Source organism: Salmo trutta, chromosome 2, assembly GCF_901001165.1.
Source record: "Salmo trutta chromosome 2, fSalTru1.1, whole genome shotgun sequence".
Lineage (NCBI taxonomy): Eukaryota > Metazoa > Chordata > Actinopteri > Salmoniformes > Salmonidae > Salmo > Salmo trutta.
The window spans coordinates 54003961-54031367 of record NC_042958.1 but is presented as its reverse complement, the minus strand read 5'-3'; the positions used below and the strand labels follow the sequence as shown (position 1 = coordinate 54031367).

Here is a 27407-nt window from a genome sequence, read left to right as displayed (position 1 = left end):
GCAGCTCTACCCTTTAGCTCAGTGCGAGTGTTGCCTGTAATCCATGGCTTCTGGTTGGAGTATGTACGTACAGTCACTGTGGGGACGACGTCCTCAATGCACTTATTGATAAAGCCAGTGACTGATCTGGTGTACTCATCAATGCCATCGGAAGAATCCCGGAACATGTTTCAGTCTGTGATAGCAAAACAGTCCTGTAGTTTAGCATCTGCATCATCTGACCACTTTTTTATAAACCGAGTCACTGGTGCTTCCTTCTTTAATTTTTGCTTGTAAGCAGGAATCAGGAGGATAGAGTTGTGGTTGGATTTACCAAATGGAGGGCGAGGGAGAGCTTTGTACGCGTATCTGTGTGTGGAGTACAGGTGATATAGAATTTCTTTCCCTCTGGTTGTACATTTAACATGTTGATCCTGATCAACTCTCTTTACCGGATGTCATTTCCAGTCACAACTTGTAGACTTGTTTATGTGTTGCTGTGCGTTTTATTGCTAACCTTACTTTGCTACCTGTCAACTTTACGGTTTTTACTTTTTAATTACCGTTAATATTTTTTGTTTTTCCCCTCGTTCAACTTTTTTACTCTGGACGCTTTATCTGGACGTGATTTGTCAGGACCTCCACCAGCCGAAGCTAAGTAGTAACATTAACATGATGCCTTCTAATTGCAGTCGCTGTATTCATAATTGTCACGAGTGCTGTCTTCAAATTCCCTGTCATAAAGGAGCCAAGGCGCAGCGTTCCGGTAATTCCACATCTTTATTGAAGGAAACCGAAAGCAAAACAATAAACAGGTAAGCAGCAAGAAACTTAAGTAACTGTGCCGTACACACACAGAAATAACAATAACCCAAAAACACAGGTGGGGAAAAGGCTGCCTAAGTATGAATCCTAATCAGAGACAACGATAGACAGCTGCCTCTGATTAGGAACCATACTCGGCCCAAAACAAAGAAATACAAAAACATAGAATGCCCACCCCACACCCTGACCTAACCACATAGAGAAACAAACCCTCTCTCTCAGGTCAGGGCGTGACAGTACCCCCCCCCCCAAAAGTGCGGACTCTCGCTGCCAAACATACCCTCGTAAAACTGACAATCCTACCGATCCTTGAATTCGGCGATGTCATTTACAAAATAGCCTCCGACACTCTACTCAGCAAATTGGATGCAGTCTATCACAGTGCTCTCATTGGCTGGCCCTCACTACATATTCGTCGCCAAACCCACTGGCTCCAGGTCATCTATAAGTCTTGGCTAGGTAAAGCTCCGCCTTATCTCAGCTCACTGGTCACCATAGCAACACCCACCCGGAGCACGCGCTCCTGCAGGTATATTTCACTGGTCCTCCCCAAAGCAAACACCTCATTTGGCCGCCTTTCCTTCCAGTTCTCTGCTGCCAATGACTGAAATGAATTGCAAAAATCACTGAAGTTGGAGACTTATATCTCCCTCACTAACTTTAAGCATCAGCTGTCAGAGCAGCTTACCGATCGCTGCAGCTGTACACAGCCCATCTGTAAATAGCCCATCCAACCAACTACCTACCTCATCCCATATTTGTTTTTCTGCTCTTTTGCACACCAGTATTTCTACTTGCACATCCTCATCTGCACATCTATCACTCCAGTATTAATTGCTAAATTGTAATTACTTCGCCACTATGGCGTATTTATTGCCTTACCTCCTTACTTCATTTGCACACATTGTATACAGATTTTTCTATTGTGTTATTGATTGTACATTTGTTTATCCCATTTGTAACTCTGTGTTGTTGTTTTTGTTGCACTGCTTTGCTTTATCTTGGCCAGGTTGCAGTTGTGAATGAGAACTGGTTCTCAACTGGCCTACCTGGTTAAATAAATGTGAAATAAAAAAAATGTAATTGGCGATTTCCTACTAAGTTCAATATATTTTGTCTATTTCCAGCCTCCCCAGTCATAGACTGTTCTCTCTACTACCGCATGGCAAGCAGTACCGGAGTGCCAAGTCTAGGACAAAAAGGCTTCTCAACAGTTTTTACTCCCAAGCCATAAGATTCCTGAACAGGTAATCAAATGGCTACCCGGACTATTTATATTGTATCGCACCCCCCCAACCCCTCTTTTTACGCTGCTGCTACTCTCTGTTTATCATACATGCATAGTCACTTTAACTACACATTCATGTACATATGTACATACTACCTCAATTGGCCCGACCATCCAGTGCTCCCGCACATTGGCTAGCCGGGCTATCTGCATTGTGTCCCGCCAACCACCACCCGCCAACCCCTTTTACGCTACTGCTACTCTCTGTTCATCATATATGCATAGTCACTTTAACCATATCTACATGTACATACTACCTCAATCAGCCTGACTAACCGGTGTCTGTATGTAGCCTCGCTACTTTTATAGCCTCGCTGTCACAGTATCCACAGAAAATGGTGCCCCTCCTCGGCCGGGCGGCGCTCGGCGGTCGTCGTCGCCGGTCTACTAGCTGCCACCGATCTATGTTCTGTGTTCGTTGTGTTTTGTCTGTTTAAGTCCGCACCTGTTTCCGTTTCTGTAATTAGTAGGGGGGGGTATTTAGTTTGTTCCTTGTGGTTTGTGTTTTGTGCGGGATTGTTTATTCGTCAGCGGGCAGGTCTGTGAACGTTTGTGTTTTTTGCACATTTTTCCCCAGTGGATTCTCGCTAGAGGAATGTTATATTTGCCGGGCTGCGCCCCGTGCGTATCTTTGTTTTCTCGTGGTTAACTGTGTTCCCGTGTGGTCTCTGGGCACACCCTATGCCCTTTTGTTACGCCGAGTGGGTTTTTTCGGTGAAATAAATATACCGTTCTACGGCACAACTGGACTACGTCTCCTGCCTTTGACTCTGCCTTTTCCTCCTGCCTTACGGTATCGTGACACTCGCTACTGTATATAGCCTTCTACTATTATTTTTCACTGTCTTTTTACTGTTGTTTTATTTCTTTACTTACCTATTGTTCACCGAATACCTTTTTTGCACTATTGGTTAGAGCCTGTAAGTAAGCATTTCACTGTAAGGTCTACACCTGTTGTATTCTGTGCACGTGACAAATAAACTTTGATTACTGTAATTTCCGGACTATTAAGCGCACCTGAATATAAGCCGCACCTACTGAATTTTTTTTTTATTATTATTTTGAACATAAATAAGCCACACATGTCTATAAGCCGCAGGTGCCTACCGGTACATTGAAACAAATGAACTTTACACAGGCTTTAACGAAACACGGCTTGTAACAAAAATAAATAGGCTTTAACGAAACACGGCTTGTAACAAAAATAAATTGGCTTTAACGAAACACGGCTTGTAACAAAAAATAAAAAATTAGCAGTAAGCTTTAGTTGTCTTTTTGCACTGAGTCAATTCCTCACGCTGCTGTTTCCAACGTCTTATCATCGACTCATTAAGACCAAGCTCCCGTGCATCAGCTCCATTTCCTTTTCCAACAGCCAGATCAATCGCCTTCAACTTGAAAGCTGCATCATATGCATTTCTCCATGTCTTTGCCATGATGAGGGTGACAAAATTACCGTAATCAGAATGATGGGAAGTTTGAGAGAGCTCGATTTAATCTAAACAGTAAACAAAAAAGTTGTTTGACCTTAACCCGTTCGGCAATTTCATTGGTCTAATGAAAGCTTCATGCCGGCAAAAAACTGAGCACGTCACAGAATGTGTTTTTTTGGCGTCATTGTTTAAGCCGCGAGGTTCAAAGCGTGGGAAAAAAGTTGCGGCTTATAGTCCGGAATTTACGGTAGATTTTTCTTTATATTGTTTAATTCCGTGATTACGTCTGTATTTACGCTTTTTTAGGGCTCTAGATTAGTTAGGAACTCCCCTCATCTGGTTGTCCAGGTCTTCATTGAAAGGAAGTAACAAAACCAGCAGACGCTCGGCTCTCCATGGAAAGAGTTGGACACCCCTGCACTACAGTATCAGGTGCAAGTGTTTGAATGCCCCCATCAATGATTGGCAACGTTTCCATCATTATGGCTCTTAGCATAGCAGTGGAAAGTCCCAGAAATTATAGAACCATTCAAACAGTGTACAGGTATTCCTCTCCTTTACAATATCAAGTCCTATCACTCAGGGTCGGTCCAGGCTCTAACTCCCTGTTATGTCTGCATACTACCATACTATACTATCATACTACTATGTTATACTACCATACACCACTATTATACTACCATACTACTGTACCATCCTACCAAACTACTATACTACAACAGGAGAATGATACCCTGAAATAAAACAGTGTTCTGTTGATCGATACGCCAGTTCAACTTCAAAGGTGATTGTAGCAGGAGTGAGAGAGATGTGTGTTCCTATGTTGAAGAAATAGTAATGAATCCACAGCTCCTCTGGACCTGAATCATGCATACAGGCTGATTCTAGTCATAAAGAATATTAGCTATGGCATGCTGAAAATACATCAATAGGAACATGATTCCCTGGAATAAAACAGTGCTCTGTTGTTTGATATGGTAGTTCAACTTCAAAGGTGAAGTTAGCAGGAGAGAGAGAAAGAGATATGTGTAATGAATCGTCCCATGCTGCCTTCACAGCTCCTCTGGACCTGAATCATGCATCCAGGTTGATTCTAGTCATAACAAATATCAGCCTTAAATCATGTATCAATACATGGTCTATGGAACGGGAAGGGGTTACTTGAATTAGCTAGGGTTGTAAAGAGATGATGATATCAAAAGAGAAGTTGGCTAATGAAACTTCAATAGCATATCTGTGATCTGGTAATGTGAAAGGTAGACTTCAGGGAATTTGAAATGATGGTAATTTGCAACTGGCCACATCCTGTAAATAACTGAAATCATAAATAAATAAATTGAATAGATTCATCGGGACAAAAAATAAAGAAATTACAGGATACTAGATAAACCAATATTTAACCAAAGAGTTTAAAAAATGACATGGTAAACAACGTCAAAACAGCACCATGTAATTAACACAAAGTTAGCGTAGGAAAGCTGTGGGTGAAATTGTTTTAAATAAATAAAAGTCTAATTTCAACATGTTGGAGTGGATTAAAGCAGCAAAGCAGTAAGCCTCAATCAATAACATTTGCAGAAGCTCAACTTTCTCGACCCAACCAGTTTGATCAGAAATGGAAAAGATCCCAGAGAGAGAGAAACAGACCGAGAGAGAGGAGAGAGAAACAGACCGAGAGAGAGAAACAGACCGAGAGAGAGAAACAGACCGAGAGAGAGGAGAGAGAGAGAGGAGAGAGAGGAGAGAGAGGAGAGAGAGAGAGAGAGAGAGAGAGAGAGAGAGAGAGAGACCGAGAAGAAGGAGAGACAGAAGGAGAGAGAGAGAAACAGACCGAGAAAGAGGAGAGACAGAAGGAGAGAGAAACACAGAGAAAGAGGAGAGAGAAGGAGAGAGAGATAGAAACAGACTGAGAAAGAGGAGAGACAGAAGGAGAGAGAGACAGAAGGAGAGAGAGAGACAGAAGGAGAGAGACAGAAGGAGAGAGAGAGAGAGAGAGAGAGAGACCGAGAGAGAGACAGAAGGAGAGAAAGAGAGAGAGAGAAACAGAGGACAGAGGTCTAACAATGATAGCACAAGATGTACCCAGAGTAGGAACCACACTGCCCACATAGGACAGGTCTAACAATAACAGCCCTCCTCCCACTCTACCTCCGGGGCAGTAGCAGGTAGCTGGAGTGGCTCAGGCCCTCGAAGACACATCCAGGCATGGAAACACAAGTCCACACTGGGCCCAAACTACCATTGGATGCTGCTCCTGTAGTTCTGAAGTCTTCACCACAGCATGGCCAGCCTCAGACCCAGCCCCTGCCTGGATATATACACAGCAGGCACCCATTGGAGCCCTATGGAGCCCATAGTTAATGTATGATCCCCACAGTGAGTGGATGGCAAAGGAGAGGCTTATAGACTAATGAGAGATGACATGTCACTATGTGACCCATAAGTGGCTGTGGGTTTGGAGGTAAAATCATGGGGTTTGACAGCACTTACTGTGCATGGGCCACAGTGGAAGTGACTAGCTTGAAGAGTGACTTGGCATGAGAAAGGTCGGAAGTCGGAGCTGATGAAGTGCACTGCACTTAAAGGGAGTTTGCGTTTACAGTGTCAACTTAATAGAAGTCAACTTTTGCACACTAGTAAGCAGGGTTGTGTTGGAGACCACCTAAAGCGAGTCCAAGTCAAGACCGAGACCAGAGCAAACAGAGTCCGAGGCAAGACCGAGGCCAGAGCAATGCGAGTCCAACTCAAGACCATGATTATAATTTTGTCAGATCAGCATCATAATAAAAGCTTCAAATGAAGCGTAATTCTTTGTCAATATTTCAGAAAAACATATGGATTCTTCAGCCATTCAGAAAGGCATTCTGAGGGTAAATAGAGAGCCACTCTTCAAATGATCACAAACCACGGTCTGTAAATAGATAAAAATACCAAATTAAAACATTTCCCCCGGCCTCCCCTATGAGGGGAGCAAGGAAATTCCGAAGAGTGTGAGAAAGTTTGAGGAAATGTTTCAACAAAAGTAAAGGACAGTAATGTTTCAAGTAAAGGAGAAAGCCCAGGTTAATAGGTTATAATATACATATGTCTTGAAAGGACTGTGGATCTCTGGCCTGGAAAAGCTAATTGTATGCACTGACTGAATAGGAGCTGATCATTCTTTTTTTTACTCCACTGGGGCCTCATTTAGAAATCGTGCGTACCTACACTACCGTTCAACAGTTTGGGCTCACTTAGAAATGTCCTTGTTTTTGAAAGAAAATATCATTTTTTGTCCATTAAAATAACATCAAATTGATCAGAAATACAGTGAAGACATTGTTAATGTTGTAAATGACTATTGTAGCTGGAAACGGCATATTTTTTTATGGAATATCTACATAGGCGTACAGAGGCCCATTATCAGCAACCATCACTCCTGTGTTCCAATGGTACATTGTGTTAGCTAATTCAAGTTTATCATTTTAAAAGGCTAATTGATCATTAGAAAACCCTTTTGCAATTATGTTAGCACAGCTGAAAACTGTTGTACTGATTAAAGAAGCAATAAAACTAGCCTTCTTTAGACCAGTTGAGTATCTGGAGCATCAGCATTTGTGGGTTCGATTACAGGCTCAAAATGGCCAGGCACGAAGCCATTTCTTCCGAAACTCGTCAGTCTATTCTTGTTCTGAGAAATTAAGGCTATTCCATGCGAGAAATTGCCAAGAAACTGAAGATCTCGTACAACACTGTGTACTACTCCCTTCAAAGAACAACGCAAACTGTCTCTATCCAGAATAGAAAGAGGATGGCCTGAAACAAATGGCTTCGTGCCTGGCCATTTTGAGCCTGTAATCGAACCCACAAATGCTGATGCTCCAGATACTCAACAAGGACATTTCTAAGTGATCCCAAACTTTTGAACGGTAGTGTACAAAATATGCATGTTCCAGTTTTCACGCAAAAGTTGGCATTTATAAAAACTGAACTTGACGTGAGAATGTGCTGATCCTCCTGCCAACTTTAGACCATGCGTATGCACAGTTTATAGTAGTTGAAGTACTGCATTTCAAGAAGACTGACCAGGTGAATCCAGGTGAAAGCTATGATCCCTTGTTGATGTCACTTGTTAAATCCACTTCAATCAGTGTAGATGAAGGGAAGAAGACAGGTTAAAGAAGGATTTGTAAGCCTGGAGACAATTGAGACATGGATTGTGTATGTGCCATTCAGAGGGTGAATGGGCAAGACAAACGATTTCAGTGCCTTTGAACGGGGTATGGTAGTAGGTGCCAGGCGCACCGGTTTGTGTGTGTCAAGAACGGCAACGCTGCTGGGTTTTTCACGCTCAACAGTTTCCCATGTATAACAAGAATGGTCCACCACCCAAAGGACATCCAGCCTACTTAACACAACTGTGGGAAGCATTGGAGTCAACATGGGCCAGCATCCCTGTGGAACGCTTTCAATACCTTGCAGAGTCCATGCCCTGACGAATTGAGGCTGTTCTGAGGGCAAAAGGGGGTGCAACTCAATTTAAGTAAGGTGTACACTAACTATTTATTTTATCTTTGGATACTAAAATAATTAGAAATAGGCATCTATTTTCTATTATTTATTTCATTTCGATGATCATTGCGAGACCGAGTAAAGGATCTGACACCAAGACAAGACTGAGACATTCAATATGTGGTCTTGAGTTCTACAACACTGCTAATACGTACATACCACACGCTTGGTGAGCTGAGCAATGATCCTATCTTTACTTCTCAGCTCCTCTCTCAGCTCCTGCACCTCCTTCAACAGCTCCTCCACCTGTAATACACAGAGAAGACACATCTTAGTACAGCCACACAGATTTATTTGACCCCTACTGGCCTTAAACTCACATCTCCACCCGTCTGCCGCAGGGCTGCCAAGATCTGAGCCAGAATGCAATTTGTGAATTCTCCAGAGGACGGCAGGGAACACAAAGTCTAGCCCCAAAATACACAGCGGGGGGGGGTGGTCCATCGACCAATCACAGGTCAGAGTCACAAACCTGGCTGTGATGTTGGGATGTCTCATTGCAGGAGGGAGAGATAGACGGAGCCCGTGAATGAGATAGGGGAGAGAGAGAAATAGAGGCGAGAAGAGAGAGCGGGGAAAGATATGGGAGAGAGTGAGAGAGAGAGAGAGAGAGAGAGAGAGAGAGTGAGAGAGAGAGAGAGAGGTTAGACAGATGACAGAGCGAGGGAGGAGAGATTGTGAAAGAGGGGGGAGAGAGAGCGAGAGGAGGAGGGGAGAGGGAGAGAGGGGAGAGAGAGGGGGGACAGAGAAGGGGTGAGAGAGCAAGAGGGGGAGAGAAAAAGAGAGAGCAAGAGCATGTTTGGAAAGCCAGAGGATGAAATACAGAGGGAGATGCACAGACAGAGATGACAGAGCAAAAGGGGAGAGACAGAAAGATTGTGAGAGAGGGAGAGATGAGGAGAGAGATGAGGAGAGAGAGGGGCGAATGAGAGAAAGAAGGCGGAGAGAGAGAGCGCGGGAGACTGCGAGAGAGCGAGAGAAAGCGAGAGAGCGAGGGAGAGAGCGAGGGAGCGTGAGAGAGAGCGAGAGAGCGAGGGAGTGTGAGAGAGCGAGAGAGTGCGCGAGAGAGCGAGAGAGTGCGCGAGAGAGCGAGAGAGTGCACGAGAGAGCGAGAGAGTGCACGAGGGAGTGCACGAGAGAGCGAGGGAGTGCACGAGAGAGCGAGGGAGTGCACGAGAGAGCGAGGGAGTGCACGAGAGAGCGAGGGAGTGCACGAGAGAGCGAGGGAGTGCACGAGAGAGCGAGGGAGTGCACGAGAGAGCGAGGGAGTGCACGAGAGAGCGAGGGAGTGCGAGCGCGCGAGAGAACGAGGGAGCGCACGAAAGAACGAGGGAGAGTGAGGGAGCGTAAGAGAGCGAGGGAGAGTGAGGGAGCGCGAGAAAGCACGTGAGAGAGCACGCAAGAAAGAGAGAGCGAGAGAGCGAGCAAGGGAGAGCAAGAGAACGCGAGGGAGCACGAGAGAGTGAGGGAGCGCGAGAGAGCGCGAGAGTGCAAGAGAAAGAACATGTTCGGAAAGCCTGAGGATGAAAGACAGAGGGAGATACACAGACAGAGATGACGGAGCGAGAGGGGAGAGACAGAAAGATTGTGAGAGAGGGAGAGATGAGGAGAGAGAGAGATAGGGGATAGAGAGAGAGATGAGCAGGGACAGGGGCGAGAGGGAGATGAGAAGAGGGAGAAAGGGGCGAGAGAGAGAAAGAGAGAGAAAGAAGGCAGAGAGAGAGAAGGTGATGAGAGAAGGAGAAGAGAGAGCGAGAGGGGAGCGCGAGAGAGAGCGCGAGAGGGAGCGTGAGGGAGCGCGAGGGAGCGAGAGAGCGCGGGAGAGCGGAGAGTGAGGAGAGCGAGGGAGCGCAGAGAGCGAGGGAGCGCAGAGAGTGAGGGAGCGCAAGAGAAAGAACATGTTTGGAAAGCCTGAGGATGAAAGACAGAGGGAGATGCACAGACAGAGATGACGGAGCGAGAGGGGAGAGACAGAAAGATTGTGAGAGAGGGAGAGATGAGGAGAGAGAGATAGGAGAGAGAGGGGCGAGAGGGAGAAAGAGAGAGAGAGAAGGGGAAGAGAGAGCAAGACGGGAGAGCAAGGGCGCGCACGAGGGAGCGCAAGAGAGAGAGCGAGTGAGAGAGCGAGAGGGGGGTGAGAGAAGGGGGAGAGAACAAGAGGGGGAGAGAAAGAGAGAGAAAGAGCATGTTTGGAAAGCCAGAGGATGAAAGGCGGAGGGAGATGCACAACACACCTGTCAGGAGGGGAGAGATAATAAGCTGGGTCCGGGTCAAGACAGCACATCAAAGGCTCAACGCCACAGTGGGGCCCTGGCCATGCAACTTTAATGTGCCTCAGCCAAAGACGGAGCGGAAGCCCCAGGCCTAGACATTCTGATGTGCTCCCAGGCCAGCCGGGCTTCCTTTGGCTGCTACCCACTGCCCACTCCCCTCCTTGGTCCCTACACTCCCTACACTCCAGCCCAGCCAGACAAACACACAGTCCCTACGTGACCAACAGATTAGTGCATACATGGCTATATACTGAATGTATAAATGTATTATAAATGCATGCTGGCTCCTGCTCCAACACCGTGTGGTGTGAGTACATGTTAGGCAATCCAGTCATAGGGAGCCTCTGGTTTGGAGCCTTCTCCATCCATGTCAATAAACCGAGCTGAGCTGCTGTCGTACAGAAGGGTTCTGCTGGCTCCCAGGGAGGGGGATGAGAGCTGTGGGTTGGGCTCCCCCATGTTGATAGGGTCTTTGTGGTTCAGGTTAATCTCGCTCGCCCTGGTTGGTGTCATGCAGCACCCCCCCGCTATTACCAACTCTCTCTCGCACATCTCGCTCTCTTTCTTTCTCGGCTTAGCTTTCCCTCGCCCAGACAGACAGACAGACATGCTATGCTAAGCTGGTTAAGACAGAGAGGCAGGGGCATTGTGACATCGAGAGGAGAAGGAACAGAACAGACTCCTCCTTGTTTGAGTCATTTAAAAAGGAAGATTCAAGGTAAAGAGAAGCAATGTGCCCAGAACATGCAGGCAATAGCAAACGCTCACAATAGACACGCACAATGGATTCCAGGTTCAAAAAGGTAATATACCTAAACAAGCAGCCACACACAAAAACAGACCTAGCGCTGACACAGTGACAAAGATAGCCAGAGAATGGAGAATGTACTATTTCCCACAGCGTACACAAACAGGGTATGTACACAAACAATAAACAAACCAAACCACTAAGGCCATGTGTACACAAACAGAAGATGGTACTGGTAACATCAGGATAAACAGCCTTGGACAAATAACTATAACATGAACCAAATCCACTGTCTACATGGGGTTTGTTTGACAGTACACTTTCTACTGTAGTCCAGTGTGTGTGTGTGTGTGTGTGTGTGTGTGTGTGTGTGTGTGTGTGTGTGTGTGTGTGTGTGTGTTTAAACAGTGGGTCTTACCTGTTGAGCTTGAATGGGGTCCTCTCTGGATTCTGGGCTCAATGTATCCAGATTGTTGTCCATCTCACTACCACCCTCCACCTAGACAACACCAACAAAACATACAGGATTCAGTTGTGTTAGGCTTGTTACTTGCTGACACACTCATGTTCCAGAGGGAGAGGAGAGAGGGTCTGCCATGACTAACATGTAAATGTAATATTTATTTCGCCAACTGACGTTTACCTCTGAGCTTTTTTTTGTGGCTATAAAGAGCGATTGTTTGGCTGGGAGTTATAACAGAAGGCTGGCTCGTCAATAGCAGGGACTGTATCCCAGCATTATAATAGCTGTGCTCGTATCTTTGTGACTCTTGCACACACTCAACTTAATAAAAACTCTCCAAACTCCTACCACCTCCAATCCACCCCCTGGGTTGGGCCTAACTATGGCAGGAGTGGTTTTAGCATGTCTTGCTAACAAAAGCACTTAGAGTGCTCACACACTGCTCAGTAAGCCACTGAGAGTCAAAAGTTTGAAGGCATTAAGTGCACTTTATGTAGACCCAGTGACATGGGCTGTCTTTACAGAACCCCCTCCGTTTGATAGAGCCTTGGAGAGAAGAGAACAGGAGAGTGATATCAATTGATTACTAAAAAGGTAAGTCTGTTCTTACCACAACCATGGCTTTTAAAAACCAAAAATGATAACTTCTCTTAACCAGGTGAAAAAAAGATATTCCTGCTTGACTGGCAGCAGTAAACAGGTATGTTCACAGGACTCTTGTTTTCTATTTCTAAGAAAAAACCAAGGTTCCGCCGTAAGCTCTGCCGTAAGATATTTTCCATGGGAAAGAAATTCAATGTGTTAAAGGGAAAATGCTTAATCTTGTAACAAGATTAGAGCGTTGGGCCAGTAACCGAAAGGTTGCTGGATCTAATCCCTGAGGTGACAAGGTAAAATTCTGTCGTTCTGCCCCTGAGCAAGGCAGTTGACCCACTGTTCCCCCGGTGCGAAGGCATGGATGTCGATTAAGGCAGCCCCCTGTACATCTCTGATTCATTCATAAATTCAGAGTTTTGTCAGATTGTCCGTTCGTAAATTCAGAGCGTTTCGCTCTCGGAGCATTCAGAGCGCACACTGGACGCTCTGGCCAAGGAGGAGTAGGGTTGATCCGAGCGTTCTGACCACACAACGGCAGTCAAGCACTTAAGGTAACTGGCTAACGTTGGCTAGCTTGCTAGCTACTTAAAGACACAAATGAGAGAACACCTCACTCTGACCATTTTACTCACCCTAGCAGAGCTGGTTAGGCTGTTTTCATGTTATCCAGGGCGTCGGTGACTGTAACTGTGCTGCTGGCAACAATTGAATCATGCTTTATTTGCCAACCTTAATTCAACGGGTGTTGAGTGTTCGTAAATTCATCAGTTATTCTGCGCTCTGGCACACTCAGACAAGAGTGCTCTGAAATCGGAGTAGATAGCCAGAGGGAATTTATGAACGCACCCTAGGTTATCGTTCATCTTTGTGCTAACATTGAGATTGTGCCATTTCCATGGCAACGTTTCATCTAACAGACAGAAAAGGAATATCTTGTGCATTAGCAATGGGATGGGCTGCAGCCGCTACACATTCAAAGAGCTCTTTTAGTGTCAATCAGGCTTTTAATAAAGATATTCTGACACACAAGATGTCGCGCTATCCACATTTCAACAAGCACCAAAGAGTTACTATATGTCTGATCATAGAGTGATGGAGTGTTTTGTGAGACACTTCCTATGGAGCTGTGGAGAGGAGGGTGATACTGTATAGCAATACGAGAGGGATCAGTGTAGAAAAGTCAGAAAAGGGGCTGTCTCCAGCTCTGTCTGAACCTTGTTATTTCCCTCCAACACCTCATCCTCTCAAATCCCAGTCGTCTCAGTGCATAAGAGTCTGAAAGCTGCTCTTCAATTTGGCCGTCATTGTAGGCCGTCATTGTAAATAAGAATTTGTTCTTAACTGACTTGCCTAGTTAAATAAAATCAAAATACACACTGCCCGGAGCCCACCAATGGAGCTCAGCTCCCTCAGAAGGTGTATCTAAGATGGGCTGACTTCCCCTCCACTTAGTACTTGTGTTACACAGAAAACACAAACCGTTGGCAGCAGATCCACAAGGTCTGCCATGAGAGGTGACTGTATAGTTCCCTTAAGGAAAAGCACCATTAGTCAATCTGATTTCTCTGTGAGAGCTTCCCATGTCTGGAACACACTGCCATCAGACACACAACTGCACCACATATCACACCTTCACAAAAAACATGAAGACATGGCTAAAGGCCAATCAGACTTGTGAAGACTTGTTTAGGCCACTGACACAAAATCTCAATTAAAGTCAAGGGGTGTGAATACTTTCTGAAGGCACTAAACAGTATAAACAGTAAAACAGGAAACAAGCCACGAGTAAACAAATAACAGCCTGGTGCAATCAGACACCTCACATCGCCACCACATTTATCTCCCATTCCTCACTGACAGAGACACGCATTATTAGCCTTTAGCATCATCATTCCCACAGCCTCAGTTGCTGGAGCGTTGGGGAATCGCCCGCTGTCATCATTGATTCTGTCAGATTGGCACACAGAGATATGAATTGTCTGTGGGAGGTGGATGGGCTGTGCAAATCTATGATGCGAGTGATGACAACAGTGTCGACAATAGCCCTATGGGACTGCAGTGGGACAACAACAGAATCACTGTTGGGATGCAAAGAGATACTTGGAAGAGTCTCAAATGGCACCATAAGGCTTTGACCAGGACCCATAAGGCTTTGACCAGGACCCAGAAGGCTTTGACCAGGACCCAGAAGGCTTTGACCAGGACCCAGAAGGCTTTGACCAGGACCCAGAAGGCTTTGACCAGGACCCAGAAGGCTTTTACCAGGACCCATAAGTGCACTACATGGGGAATATGTTGCCATTTGGAACACATATCATCCCTTGTGTGTCCAAGCTGGGAGAGAGTCAGGTTATAGATGGCTCTGTCTAAGGTGCTTTGTTGATCTAATAAAATAATATTTAGCATGGCTATATAGTCGGAGAGGCTGGGGATCATTTCGGGGGAATTAATTGTTTCCCAGAAGCAGTCAAAAGGTTGATTGTGTAATAAAAAAAAATCCAGCTCAGCAGTATGTCACTGCAGTGAGCCTACTGTTACAGACACAGCATAGAGAAAAGATCCCAAAATGTCACAGAAGATGATATTGGTGCCAATCACTCTCCTACTCTCTTGGGGCGGCAGGTAGCCTAGTGGTTAGAGCGTTGGGCCAGTAACCGAAAGGTAAAAATCTGTCGTTCAGGCAGTTAACCCACTGTTCCCCGGTAGGCCGTCATCTTAAATAAGAATTTGTTCTTAATTGACTTGCCTAGTTAAATAAAGGTTAAATAAAATAAAAAATACTAAACTCACCAGCTGAGATACTATGTCCCAGCTTAACCTAGCAGACATGCACAAACACAGTGTCTGCGTAACAAAATGGCACCCTTTTTGACCCATATGCACCCGGTAGTGCATCAAGGGACTAGAGTGCCATTTGAGACACATGCAGTATGTGCCCCCCTGCATCCTCTGGGGACTTTGGGGAGGAGGGAGATAAATGGAAAATCAATAGGGACAGGGCGCACCAACAGTGACTATTGAGCATCATTCTTCAGACACACAGCAGAGAGAACTAAAGCCTCTCCTGCAGAAAGCAACACAGCCAATCTGACATTGTCTGTGCAGCCCACTGTTTTAAAGCATCTGTGACTGTGCAAATACACCTTAGACGTTGAGGGGGAAAGTCCTGAGGGTAAAATTGCAGGTCATCAACGGAGCCTGTTGAATGACAATACACAGCTAACAATAATTCCAGCCTGGATCGGACTCACCAAGATACAAAGGATCGTATGACTCTCAAATTAGAGCTCAGTATGAGTCACATCCCTAGTTTAGACATGAAAATACTAATAGTGGAAATCAGTGAGTGTTTGAATCCCAACAATTCATGGAAATAGCGTGATTGTTGGATTGATTGCATTTAAGTGCATTGTCCACCGTGTGTGTGTATGTGTATGTGTGTGTGTGTGTGTGTGTGTGTGTGTGTGTGTGTGTGTGTGTGTGTGTGTGTTTAGAGTATGAGTGTAGCTGAAGCGGTGTGTGTGTGTGTGTGTGTGTGCTCAGAGTATGCGTGTAGCTGAAGCGGTGTGTGTGTGTGTGTGTGTGTGTGTGTGTGCTCAGAGTATGAGTGTAGCTGAAGCGGTGTGTGTGTGTGTGTGTGTGTGTGTGTGTGTGTGTGTGTGTGTGTGTGTGTGTGTGTGCTCAGAGTATGAGTGTAGCTGAAGCGGTGTGTGTGTGTGTGGCCGACCTGCAGCAGTAGCTTCAGGTGTTCTAGCTGGGTCTTGACAGAGCAGCAGTCCTCCGCCATGTGTTTCAGTGTCAGCTCGTCCAGCTCCACAGCTTGGTGAAGACCTGCCAAGCCTGTGCCCTGGTACCCATCATACAGCTGGAACCCAACGTCACTACTGGAGAGGTAGAGGGACAGGGAGGCCGAAAGACAGAGAGAACACGAGAGAGAGGGGGAACAGAGGAGAGAGGAGACAGTCAGTCACAGCACGTGAGACAGGGATGAATCAGAGTCCCCACGGGAGGAAGCCTGTGACAGCCGAGTGGCAGGCAGGAGGACAAGACATGTTACCCGCTTACCAGGGCATGAGTGGCTGTCTCCCACATGTCAGCAGTGCACACATACATAATTCACATTGACCTAGGTCAATCGCTCCATTAGGGATGTGGGACTGGAGGAATAACGTAGGGCTCTCCCACCCTGTTCCTGGAGAGCAACCCTCCTGTAGGTTTGAACTTCCACCCTGTTCCTGGAGAGCTACCCTCCTGTAGGGTTGAACTCCAACCCAGTTCCTGGAGAGCTACCCTCCTGTAGGTTTGAACTCCAACACAGTTCCTGGAGAGCTACCCTCCTGTAGGTTTGAACTCCAACCCAGTTCCTGGAGAGCTACCCTCCTGTAGGTTTGAACTCCAACCCTGTTTCTGGAGAGCAACCCTCCTGTAGGTTTGAACCCCCACCCCGTTTTTGGAGAGCGACCCTCCTGTAGGTTTGAACTCCAACCCTGTTTCTGGAGAGCTACCCTCCTGTAGGTTTGAACTCCAACCCATTTCCTGGAGAGCTACCCTCCTGTAGGTTTGAACTCCTACCCAGTTCTTGGAGAGCCACCCTCCTGTAGATTTGAAGTCCAACCCAGTTCCTGGACAGCAACCCTCCTGTAGGTTTGAACTCCAAAACCATTTCCTGGAGAGCGACCCCCCTGTAGTTTTGAACTCCCACCCAGTTCCTGGAAAGCTACCATCCCACGCCAAAACACCGGTATTTATCATCCTATAGGTTGTTGTCCATCTTTATTTGTTTTCAGCACCTTTACCTCAAAAACTAATTTTGTCTCATAATGCCAACTCATAATGCCATCCAGCAGCTCACCGGTTGTCATTGTGGAGGTGATCCTCTGCAGTCCAACAGAGCTGTCTTCTCCAGTGGGACAGATGGGACATCCCATCAGTATCTACAACAGGAGACAAGCAGACAAAGGCATGGAGTCAAAGGAGGACCACACACACACACACACACACACACACACAAATGATTTGGCTAAATAAATAAATTCAACAGTTAAATGTTGGCGTGATGTGAAGATATGATGCTAATATCCTCCGATATAACTGAACAAGACCTGCAGAAAATGTTAGTCAATTGAGTGCAAAAGACAGAAAAGCATGATCAATCAGAATAAAACACACAAAATGCATTTTAGAAACCCAGGTACTAAGAGAGAAGTTTTTCTGTTTTGTTTTGAGTTTACTAGCAATTCAAAATATTTGGGTCTTTATTTTGGTTGACATACGACCTTTCTGCAAGAAACATCTTCCATGGCAAATTCAGCAAGTAGAGCTCTTGGAGGAGTTCAAGGAAAAACAAAAACACTCAAAGATATTGGTTATGCTACATATTCCAAACTGTATCTGACGTGTGTGTCCTGTTCTGGACTATTCAGCAGGAGTGTAGGGCTCTAAGAGGTACCTCAAAAACAAACATGTTCATAACATGTTCATAACATATTTTCTGGGTGTCCACAACTTCGATCCTATACTAGCAATAACTTGGGACATGGGCTGGAAAGCCTGTGAGGTGAGATGGAAGGCGTGTATGGTGAGACTTTGGAATAGACTGTTGGATATGCCAATTGCTAGAAAAGCCAGCAAAGTTTTTCACTGGGATCTCTCTATAGGGGGAGTCTGGGGATCTGACATGTCTGACCTTTTAAAACAGTAACTGTGAACATCCGTACAAAATTGAATGAAGGGAGACTAGATGCTATTAAAAAAACAACTGAAAAGAAATGGGTGGAGGAGATTATCGTAAACCCACATGTTTAACTTTTTGTTTGATTAAGGTGGACAATTTCAGGTGTGAGAGATATGTTATGTACAACCTACCTGAACGCAGGTGGTCACTGTATGCACAGGTAAGATCAGGGATATTGACCCTGTGTACTGAAACAGGTGGGAACTGTGGTGAAATGGAAGAGGAGAGACTTTGTAATTACTGTGACCTCGAAGAGGCAGATAGTAAAAATCACTTTATCCTTTATTGCTTCTTACTACGATACTTACTACGATACACGCTTGTCTTTATTCCGGAAAGCCCACCAGGTATTATGTGGCTGAGCGACGAGGAAAAAGTAAGGAAAAAGTAAAAATGGTTGTTTGTCAATTGTATGTTCCGGTTTGCAGAATTTTTTGATAAAACCTGGAATAAAATAAAAAAGACGACCTCTAATTAAATGTATTATTTCGTTCTAGACATAGGCCTATACCAAAACGCACATATAGTGCCTTGCAAAAATATTCAGACCCCTTGGATTTCTGCACATTTTATTGTGTTACAAAGTTGGAATAAAATTGATTGAAATATACAGAAAATCCTAGAGGGAAACCTGCTTCAGTCTGCTTTACACCAGACACTGAGAGAATAAGTCACCTTTCAGCAGGTAGTGCTGAGCGATTAACTGAAATGTCAGTAATCTTTTGTTTTTGAAACAACTAATTGACCAAAGTTGGTTCAATTATTTGAATTCCATTTGTTCGGGGAATTTTTCTATGAGCTCAAAGTGCACATTGATCTCTAGAGAAACTGCAGTGCAATCAGATCAAGCCCGAACTGTGCAATGTAGTAGGGAGTTGTAGCTTCCAACAGACCCGAAAACATTTCCTGTCTGTGCTTCTTTTACACCTGCTACATACGATATTAGAGATAGAAGAATGTGTGATCAAGGGACAGAGAGCAGTTGCTTCTCAAGGTACCTCTATCTGAAAATGCATGATCTAAGTGATCAATAGTTGGTATTCAGCAGTCATACAAGTATGCCTTATTTACTTTGAAGAACTAATAAAATAGTGATTTTGTCAGACAGCATAGGCAGCAGCTCTATAGAGATGAGATAACTTGGAATGAAATAATAAAGTTGTCAAATAAAACAAAGGTAATATACACAACAAATGAAATATTTTATTAAGTAAAGTAATGAGAATAAATGATTGTTAATAAGTGATGAGCAGTAATGGACAGTCACTAATAATGGACCATCATGGGACTTTTAGTAATTGTTTTATTCTGTGTTACAGCATTCAACCCCCATAATGCATAGGTCATTTCATGTTTTTTTTAAATGATCGAAACAAAAATCTAAAACCGTGCTAATTTTTTTGAATCGAAAAGAAACCGAACCGACCTGAAAATGCACTAATTGCTCAGCACTATCAGCAGGACAATAAACTACACACAAGGCCAAATCTACACTGGGGTTGCTTACCAAGAAGACATTGAATGTTCCTGACTGGCCAAGTTACAGTTTTGACTTAAATCTGCTTGAAAATCGATGGCAAGACTCAAATTGATGTTTAGCCATGATCCCCAACATCTTGACAGAGCTTGAAGAATTATAAAAAGAATGAAGGGCTAATATTGCACAATTCAGTGACTTACCCAAGAAGACTCATAGCTGTAATTGCTGCCAAAAGTGTTTCTAACATGTATAAGCTCAGGGAGGATAATACTTACTTCATTTCTATTAATCTATTAAAAAAATATATATATTAAATCTTCCACTAGATTTTGACCAAAAAATTACAATTACATCCATTTGAATCCCACTTTGTAACAATAACATTTGAAGAAATCCAAGGGGTATGAATACTTTTACAAGGCACTGTACGTATAGATTGGGTTTTTACACTGCTGCTAGTCACTGTTTATTATCTATGCATAGCCACTTTACAAATTACCTCGACTAACCTGTACCCCCACACATTGACTCGGTACCGGTACCCCCCGTATATAGCCTTGTTATTGTTATTGTGTTACTTTTTGATTATTATTTCTTGAACAGCATTGTTGGTTAAGGGCTTGTAAGTAAGCATTTCACGGTAAGGTCTACACCTGTTGTATTTGGTGCATGTGACAAATACAATTCGATTTGATTGGGCCGTCTTTCACACATTAATTCTTTCTTGGCTTTTAAAACCCGTCAAACCCCTTTTTTTCCGTTTAATGTGTCAATTGATCCCGGAAGGGATGGCTCGCCAACTGGCGATTCGACACGCACAACAACAACAAAAAATACATACAAAAGAAAATAATAATAATTCACACACACACACACACACACACACACACACACACACACACACACACACACACCCACACTTTAAAGGAATGATGCTACTTTATATTTCTCAGTTCCTCCCCATACTCAAAGTCCTAAAGTACATACTATATAAGAAGCAATAAGAGCATATAAACCAATCTGATGCCTGAGACTCAGCTTGTCTCTCTGAGGGGTTTCTCTCACTCACACAACTCTACAAACAACAGAACTTAAAGTAAAGCTTTACGGAAATGATGGGATTTAATCTTTTAACACCACAGAATTCTCTCAGCTTCCCAGGCTAAGTGGGATGAAAACACGGCAAAATATAGATGAAAAAAGAAGATCTGCGGGAGAGAACAAGTCAATCCTCCCACGCTCGACATGCTGCTACCAGAGACAAAGAGAGAGACGAGATAGACAGTACTAAGCAAGGCAACTATGAACTCATCCCTCTCTGCATTGCTTAAGCCTCTGTTGTGTCTGGGTTCCCTGAAGACATGCGTTCTTCTTTCACCCACGATTACGGTTCAAAACGAGACCGCTATGGCACACAAACAGACCTTCAAATAAATAACCTGAGGTAGAGCGTGAATTGGTTGCTTTGAAAACTACACCGTCCTAGTCTGTCTGTGTGAACTCACTGGCAGGCAGGAGCCTGGAGATGACTGAAGAGCCTTGATCGGGCGGCTACAAGGGGAAGACTGAAAGTGCTGTTGATGTTTGGGGGTTTTCCTGTCACGGGAGTGTACAGTAAAACCCAGTACGGGTTTCATGCCTATAAAGGACGCTGCTATAGGACTCCTCTCTCTTTTACAGGGGTGATGACCTCCTCACTCCAACTATGTCAGTCAAACTGGAGGGAGGGCAGATTGGGAGGCCTTATGCTAATTCTAATTCCATGCTTCAACATATGACGCTTAGACCGCGAGGTGCATTCCTGTGTGGTCTGACAGCACAGCACTCTCCTTGTTCAGTCCCCTTTTCCTTGTTCAGTCTCCTGGTAGAACTAAGTTGCCTGTTGGCACAGATCAGGGTCAGCTTACCCTCCACCTAACCTAACCTTGATCATTAGAGGGAAACAAAAAAAACTGTGCTGAGATCAGTGTCTAGAGACAAACCACACTCACCACTGTGCAAGGAGCCATGCTCAGGGAGGTCATCGTCCAGCATGAGGTCATCGTCATCCAGGTCACACCCAGACTCCAGGTTGTCCAGGTTGTTGAGTATGTCCTAGGGATGGAGAGAGAGAGAGAGACAGAGAGAGAGAGAGAGAGAGACAGAGAGAGAGAGAGAGAGAGAGATTATTCAGTATGAGGCATCAGTTTTTTTCTTTCTTACAATAACAGAAGAGAAACCATATGAAAGTGAAGTTCATCTCCTTCAAAAGGGAAAGATGTAATTGAAGAACGAGATTGAAAGACAGAATTCCATGGTAATTTATTATACAAAAAAATAAACTGCTCTCTTGTTCAATAATGTATGGGCTAAAACTAAAACCACTTCCATTAGAGTGAGACAGTTTTCTTTTGAAAGTGCCAATCTATGCAATTTTTTTTATACATTAAAACGGCAAGTCAAAGCCAAGGTACAAGTTTAAATCAATATGTTCAAATCTTTAGCAACAAAAGGTAAACAAAATGTGAAAATAAATTGCTTGGGCCTTTTTTCATATTAATGACACTCAAGAAATAGGTTGAAAATGGTTACTTATTTAACGAAAAACTAGGATACAGGAATATATATCTGCTGGAGTGAGAAAATTCTATCGAAGAGAAGCACATTGTAGACAAATGGTGGGATGGAAGAACTTCAAGCGGGGGGAGAGCGAGAGCGAGAGAGAAACAACAACCAATCCTTGGCCGTGAGAGAATCGGTCTGTCTCCATAGTCCATAAACAGTGAGGTTATCTTCTGGCCCATTTTCCTTTTGCTCTGGCCCCCTGCCGTCTCTTAGGGCTTAGTCACAGCACAGCGCTCCTGGGAAATGACATTTCCCCATGGCAGACGCCCATCCATCCATAGCAAGACATTACAGCCTTATCTTCTACTAGAAAAAAACAACAACACAGGAGCTCTGAGGAGAGATCAATGGACAAGGTTTAAGTTTGCTACAGTTTTAGGGATCATGGATCCCATAAGCAGCCCTATCGCTGGCGACTTGCTCACTTCTCATCAGAACTACAGACAGACACTCAACCTCTATGTGGAACTGCCTGGTACTTGAAGCATCTCACTGATATAGCTCTTAACCCTTTGACATGTACGAACCCACAAACACACGGGTGTGATCATTCTACAGTGGTCCCTGCAGCGATACGCTCAAACAGGTGTGATTAGAACACTTACTTAGAACGTCCAGTTACGATTGACGCAACACCACGAAAAAAACAATAAACAAACTAACGACATGAAACAGTGAACGCAGGCTCAACAAAAAGCAGTGCTCTCAAACAACTACCCACGAAAAACAAAGACAAACACACCCTACTATATAGGACTCCCAATCAAAGGCAACTCAACACACCTGCCTTCAATTGAGACCAAACTACAATAACCAAATATACTCTATACTGGTCAGGACGTGACAGTAACACTGAGGAAAGAGTAACCTAACACAAGCGGTCATATTTAACTAACTCTAGGCTGACAGAAACCATAACAGGAATTAGCTAATAGTAATGACTATTTACAATTCCTTATATAATGAGTGACCTCACCAGTGATGGAAATAATTGAGTAAAACACAAAAATCTAAATTAATCCGACAACGGGTAGTTTGTGCACGCCGCCATGTTTGTTTTTTCGCGTCAACCAAAGATAAGAGGCTACAAGATGAGTTGGGTCTGTTTGCAGGTTGAAGGGGGTGTGTCATCTACCATCATTCACTTCTGGAAGTTTACACGAAAGATGCGTGAACCATCCCTTCACCTGGTTTTGTTATAACATCGTTGGTCTGACAGACGTTTACGTGACAACAAGAATGCATTGTATGATGCCAACAAACATGGCGCCACACATAGCTGGCCATTAGCTTAGCATAAACGCATCATAATCAGTACAACCTTTAAAAAATAATTTCACACACATACAGTATGTGTCCATTAGAATCTATGCAAGAATCGGAATGCCTGATTCGTCACCAGAACTTGAAAACATGTGAATGAAACAGCACAAGTAATTTTTCCAACAATTGTTTACAGACAGATTATTTCACTTATAATTCACTGTATCACAATTCCAGTGGGTCAGAAGATAACATACACTATTTTGACTGTGTCTTTAAACAGCTTGGAAAATTCCAGAAAATTATGTTATGGCTTTAAAAGCTTCTGATAGGCTAATTGACATAATTTGAGTCAATTGGAGGTGTACCTGTGGATGTATTTCAAGGCCTACCTTCAAACTCAGTGCCTCTTTGCTTGACATCATGGGAAAATGAAAAGAAATCAGCCAAGAAAAATCGTAGACCTCCACAAGTCTGGTTCATCCTTGGGAGCAATTTCCAAATGCCTGAAGGTACCACATTCATCTGTACAAACAATAGTACACAAGCATAAACACCATGGGACCATGCAGCCGTCATACCGCTCAGGAAGGAGATGAGTTCTGTCTTGAAAAGCGCAAATCAATCCCAGAACAACAGCAAAGGAACTTGTGAAGATGCTGGAGGAAACAGGTACAAAAGTATCTATATCCACAGTAAAACGAGTCCTATATCGACATAACCTGAAGAACCCACTGCTCCAAAACTGCCATAAAAAAGCCAGACTACGGTGTGCAACTGCACATGGACAAAGATCGTACTTTTTGGAGAAATGTCCTCTGGTCTGATTAAACAAAAATAGAACTGTTTGGCCATAATGACCATTGTTATGTTTGGAGGAAAAAGGGGGAGGCTTGCAAGCCGAAGACACCATCCCAACCGTGAAGCACCGGGGTGGCAGCATCATGTTGTGAGGGTGATTTGCTGCAGGAGGGACTGGTGCACTTCACAAAATAGATAGCATAATGAGGAAGAAGAATTATGTGGATATATTGAAGCAACATCTCAAGTCAGGAAGTTAAAGCTTGGTCGCAAATGGGTCTTCCAAATGGACAATGACCCCAAGCATACTTCCAAAGTTGTGGCAAAATGGCTTAAGGACAACAAAGTCAAGGTATTGGAGTGGCAATCACAAAGCCCTGACCTCAATCTTATAGAAAATTTGTGGGCAGAACTGAAAAAGCGTGTGCGAGCAAGGAGGCCTACAAACCTGACTCAGTTACACCAGCTCTGTCAGGAGGAATGGGCCAAAATTTACCCAACTTATTGTGGGAAGCTTGTGGAAGGCTACACAAAACGTTTGACCCAAGTTAAACAATTTAAAGGCAATGCTACAATTAAACAATTTAAAAAGGCAAATACTAAATTGAGTGTATGTAAACTACAGGGAATGTGATGAAAGAAATAAAAAGCTGAAATAAATCATTCTCTCTACTATTTTTCTGACATTTCACATTCTTAAAATAAAGTGGTGAGCCAGGGAATTTTTACTAGGATTAAATGTCCAGAGTTGTGAAAAACTGAGTTTAAATGTATTTGGCTAAGGTGTATGTAAACTTCCGACTTCAACTGTACATACATGCATACATACATGTGCTACAGTAAAAACAACACGATATACAGAAACATTAATGATAACATAATAATACTTTGATTGGAACGCACACATCCAATGTTATTATTAGTAGTGAAGGCAATGTGGACGCCACCCGGAAAATCTGCCAGGGATGAAAAATGTTGTGCTTGTCCTGCTCAGTAATGTCTCAAACATAAACGATCGGTAACAGGGAAATTGGATACTTCTATGTAAATTAATGAGGCGGTGGAACACACCTCAATTCAATCTGCTGTTAGAAAATACATTTTAGAAATTGACAAGTTGAAACATAGCCTACAGATAATTAGCAGGCATGCCTTGGTTTGAGGGCAGCGTGGGTTAACTGTCCTGCTGCGTGACAATCACATTTGTGAACAGTGAATGCATTCTGACATCACACACATAAAACAAAAACTCACGCTGGGGTAACAGTTAGAGAGATTTGGTTAAAGGCTAAAGTAACTCACAACATACAGTACTGTGAGGCTGTCTCTGACCAAAAAAAATCTTTGTCGACTGACAGCCGTCTGCTCTTTCGACCAATCGATTGGTCAACATTTTTAAAAATGTGCATATAAATAAATATATAAATATATATATATATATACTGCTCAAAAAAATAAAGGGAACGCTTAAACACATCCTAGATCTGAATGAAAGAAATAATCTTATTAAATACTTTTTTCTTTACATAGTTGAATGTGCTGACAACAAAATCACACAAAAATAATCAATGGAAATCCAATTTATCAACCCATGGAGGTCTGGATTTGGAGTCACACTCAAAATTAAAGTGGAAAACCACACTACAGGCTCATCCAACTTTGATGTAATGTCCTTAAAACAAGTCAAAATGAGGCTCAGTAGTGTGTGTGGCCTCCACGTGCCTGTATGACCTCCCTACAACCCCTGGGCATGCTCCTGATGAGGTGGCGGATGGTCTTCTGAGGGATCTCCTCCCAGACCTGGACTAAAGCATCCGCCAACTCCTGGACAGTCTGTGGTGCAATGTGACGTTGGTGGATGGAGCGAGACATGATGTCCCAGATGTGCTCAATTGGATTCAGGTCTGGGGAACGGGCGGGCCAGTCCATAGCATCAATACCTTCCTCTTGCAGGAACTGCTGACACACTCCCGCCACATGAGGTCTAGCATTGTCTTGCATTAGGAGGAACCCAGGGCCAACCGCACCAGCATATGGTCTCACAAGGGGTCTGAGGATCTCATCTCGGTACCTAATGGCAGTCAGGCTACCTCTGGCGAGCACATCGAGAGCTGTGTGGCCCCCCAAAGAAATGCCAACCCACACAATGACTGACCCACCGCCAAACCGGTCATGCTGGAGGATGTTGCAGGCAGCAGAACGTTCTCCACTGCGTCTCCAGACTCTGTCATGTGCTCAGTGTGAACCTGCTTTCATCTGTGAAGAGCACAGGGCGCCAGTGGCGAATTTGCCAATCTTGGTGTTCTCTGGCAAATGCCAAACGTCCTGCACGGTGTTGGGCTGTAAGCACAACCCCCACCTGTGGACGTCGGGCCCTCATACCACCCTCATGGAGTCTGTTTCTGACCGTTTGAGCAGACACATGCACATTTGTGGCCTGCTGGAGGTCATTTTGTAGGGCTCTGGCAGTGCTTCTCCTGCTCCTTCTTGCACAAAGGCGGAGGCAGCGGTCCTGCTGCTGGGTTGTTGCCCTCCTACGGCCTCCTCCACGTCTCCTGATGTACTGGCCTGTCTCCTGGTAGCGCCTCCATGCTCTGGACACTACGCTGACAGACACAGCAAACCTTCTTGCCACAGCTCGCATTGATGTGCCATCCTGGATGAGCTGCACTACCTGAGCCACTTGTGTGGGTTGTAGACTCCGTCTCATGCTACCACTAGAGTGAAAGCACCACCAGCATTCAAAAGTGACCAAAACATCAGCCAGGAAGCATAGGAACTGAGAAGTGGTCTGTGGTCCCCACCTGCAGAACCACTCCTTTATTGGGGGTGTCTTGCTAATTGCCTATTATTTCCACCTGTTGTCTATTCCATTTGCACAACAGCATGTGAAATTTATTGTCAATCAGTGTTGCTTCCTAAGTGGACAGTTTCATTTCACAGAAGTGTGATTGACTTGGAGTTACATTGTGTTGTTTAAGTGTTCCCTTTATTTTTTTTGAGCAGTGTATATATTCTATATATATTTGATTAAAACACATAGGATGTGTTATATATATAAAAAACACATCCTATGTGTTTTAATCAAATCAACTATATGCACTGAGCTTGTCTGATGCTTAAAGCGCACTGTTTGTTGAAATAATTAGACATACAAATGACTAGAGGGAGAATGGCCGCAATTGATTTCATTGTGCAGGGCCGGGCTCATTTATTTAAAAATTACAGCCAGTGACAGTCTGACTAGCACCCGTTGTCTCTCTCGACTCCCTGCTGCTGTGACCACCACAGAACATCAACAGTGTTTATTGCCCTGTCCGTGTTGTTGAAGCTGCAACAAGTTGACTCAAGTTAGCCAAAAAGCACCT

At 44.2% G+C, this 27407-nt stretch overlaps 1 protein-coding gene across 9 annotated transcripts in view; it reads right to left on the bottom strand.

The window, feature by feature from the left end:
* The window catches only part of LOC115157429 (serine-rich coiled-coil domain-containing protein 2), a 112132-nt gene that overhangs the window by 26545 nt on the left and 58180 nt on the right, over positions 1-27407 (bottom strand). For 5 of the 9 annotated variants that reach the window (XM_029705674.1, XM_029705707.1, XM_029705700.1 and 2 more), the window contains 5 exons: positions 21363-21465; positions 17010-17091; positions 15885-16041; positions 11516-11596; positions 8236-8322 (listed from right to left, as the gene is read on the bottom strand). In XM_029705674.1, coding sequence (XP_029561534.1) covers positions 8236-8322; positions 11516-11596; positions 15885-16041; positions 17010-17091; positions 21363-21465 — 510 coding nt within the window. Of the gene's footprint in view, positions 1-8231; positions 8323-11515; positions 11597-15884; positions 16042-17009; positions 17092-21362; positions 21466-27407 lie in introns of all 9 variants that reach the window. The other 4 variants (XM_029705723.1, XM_029705736.1, XM_029705728.1 and 1 more) reach the window with 2 other exon arrangements.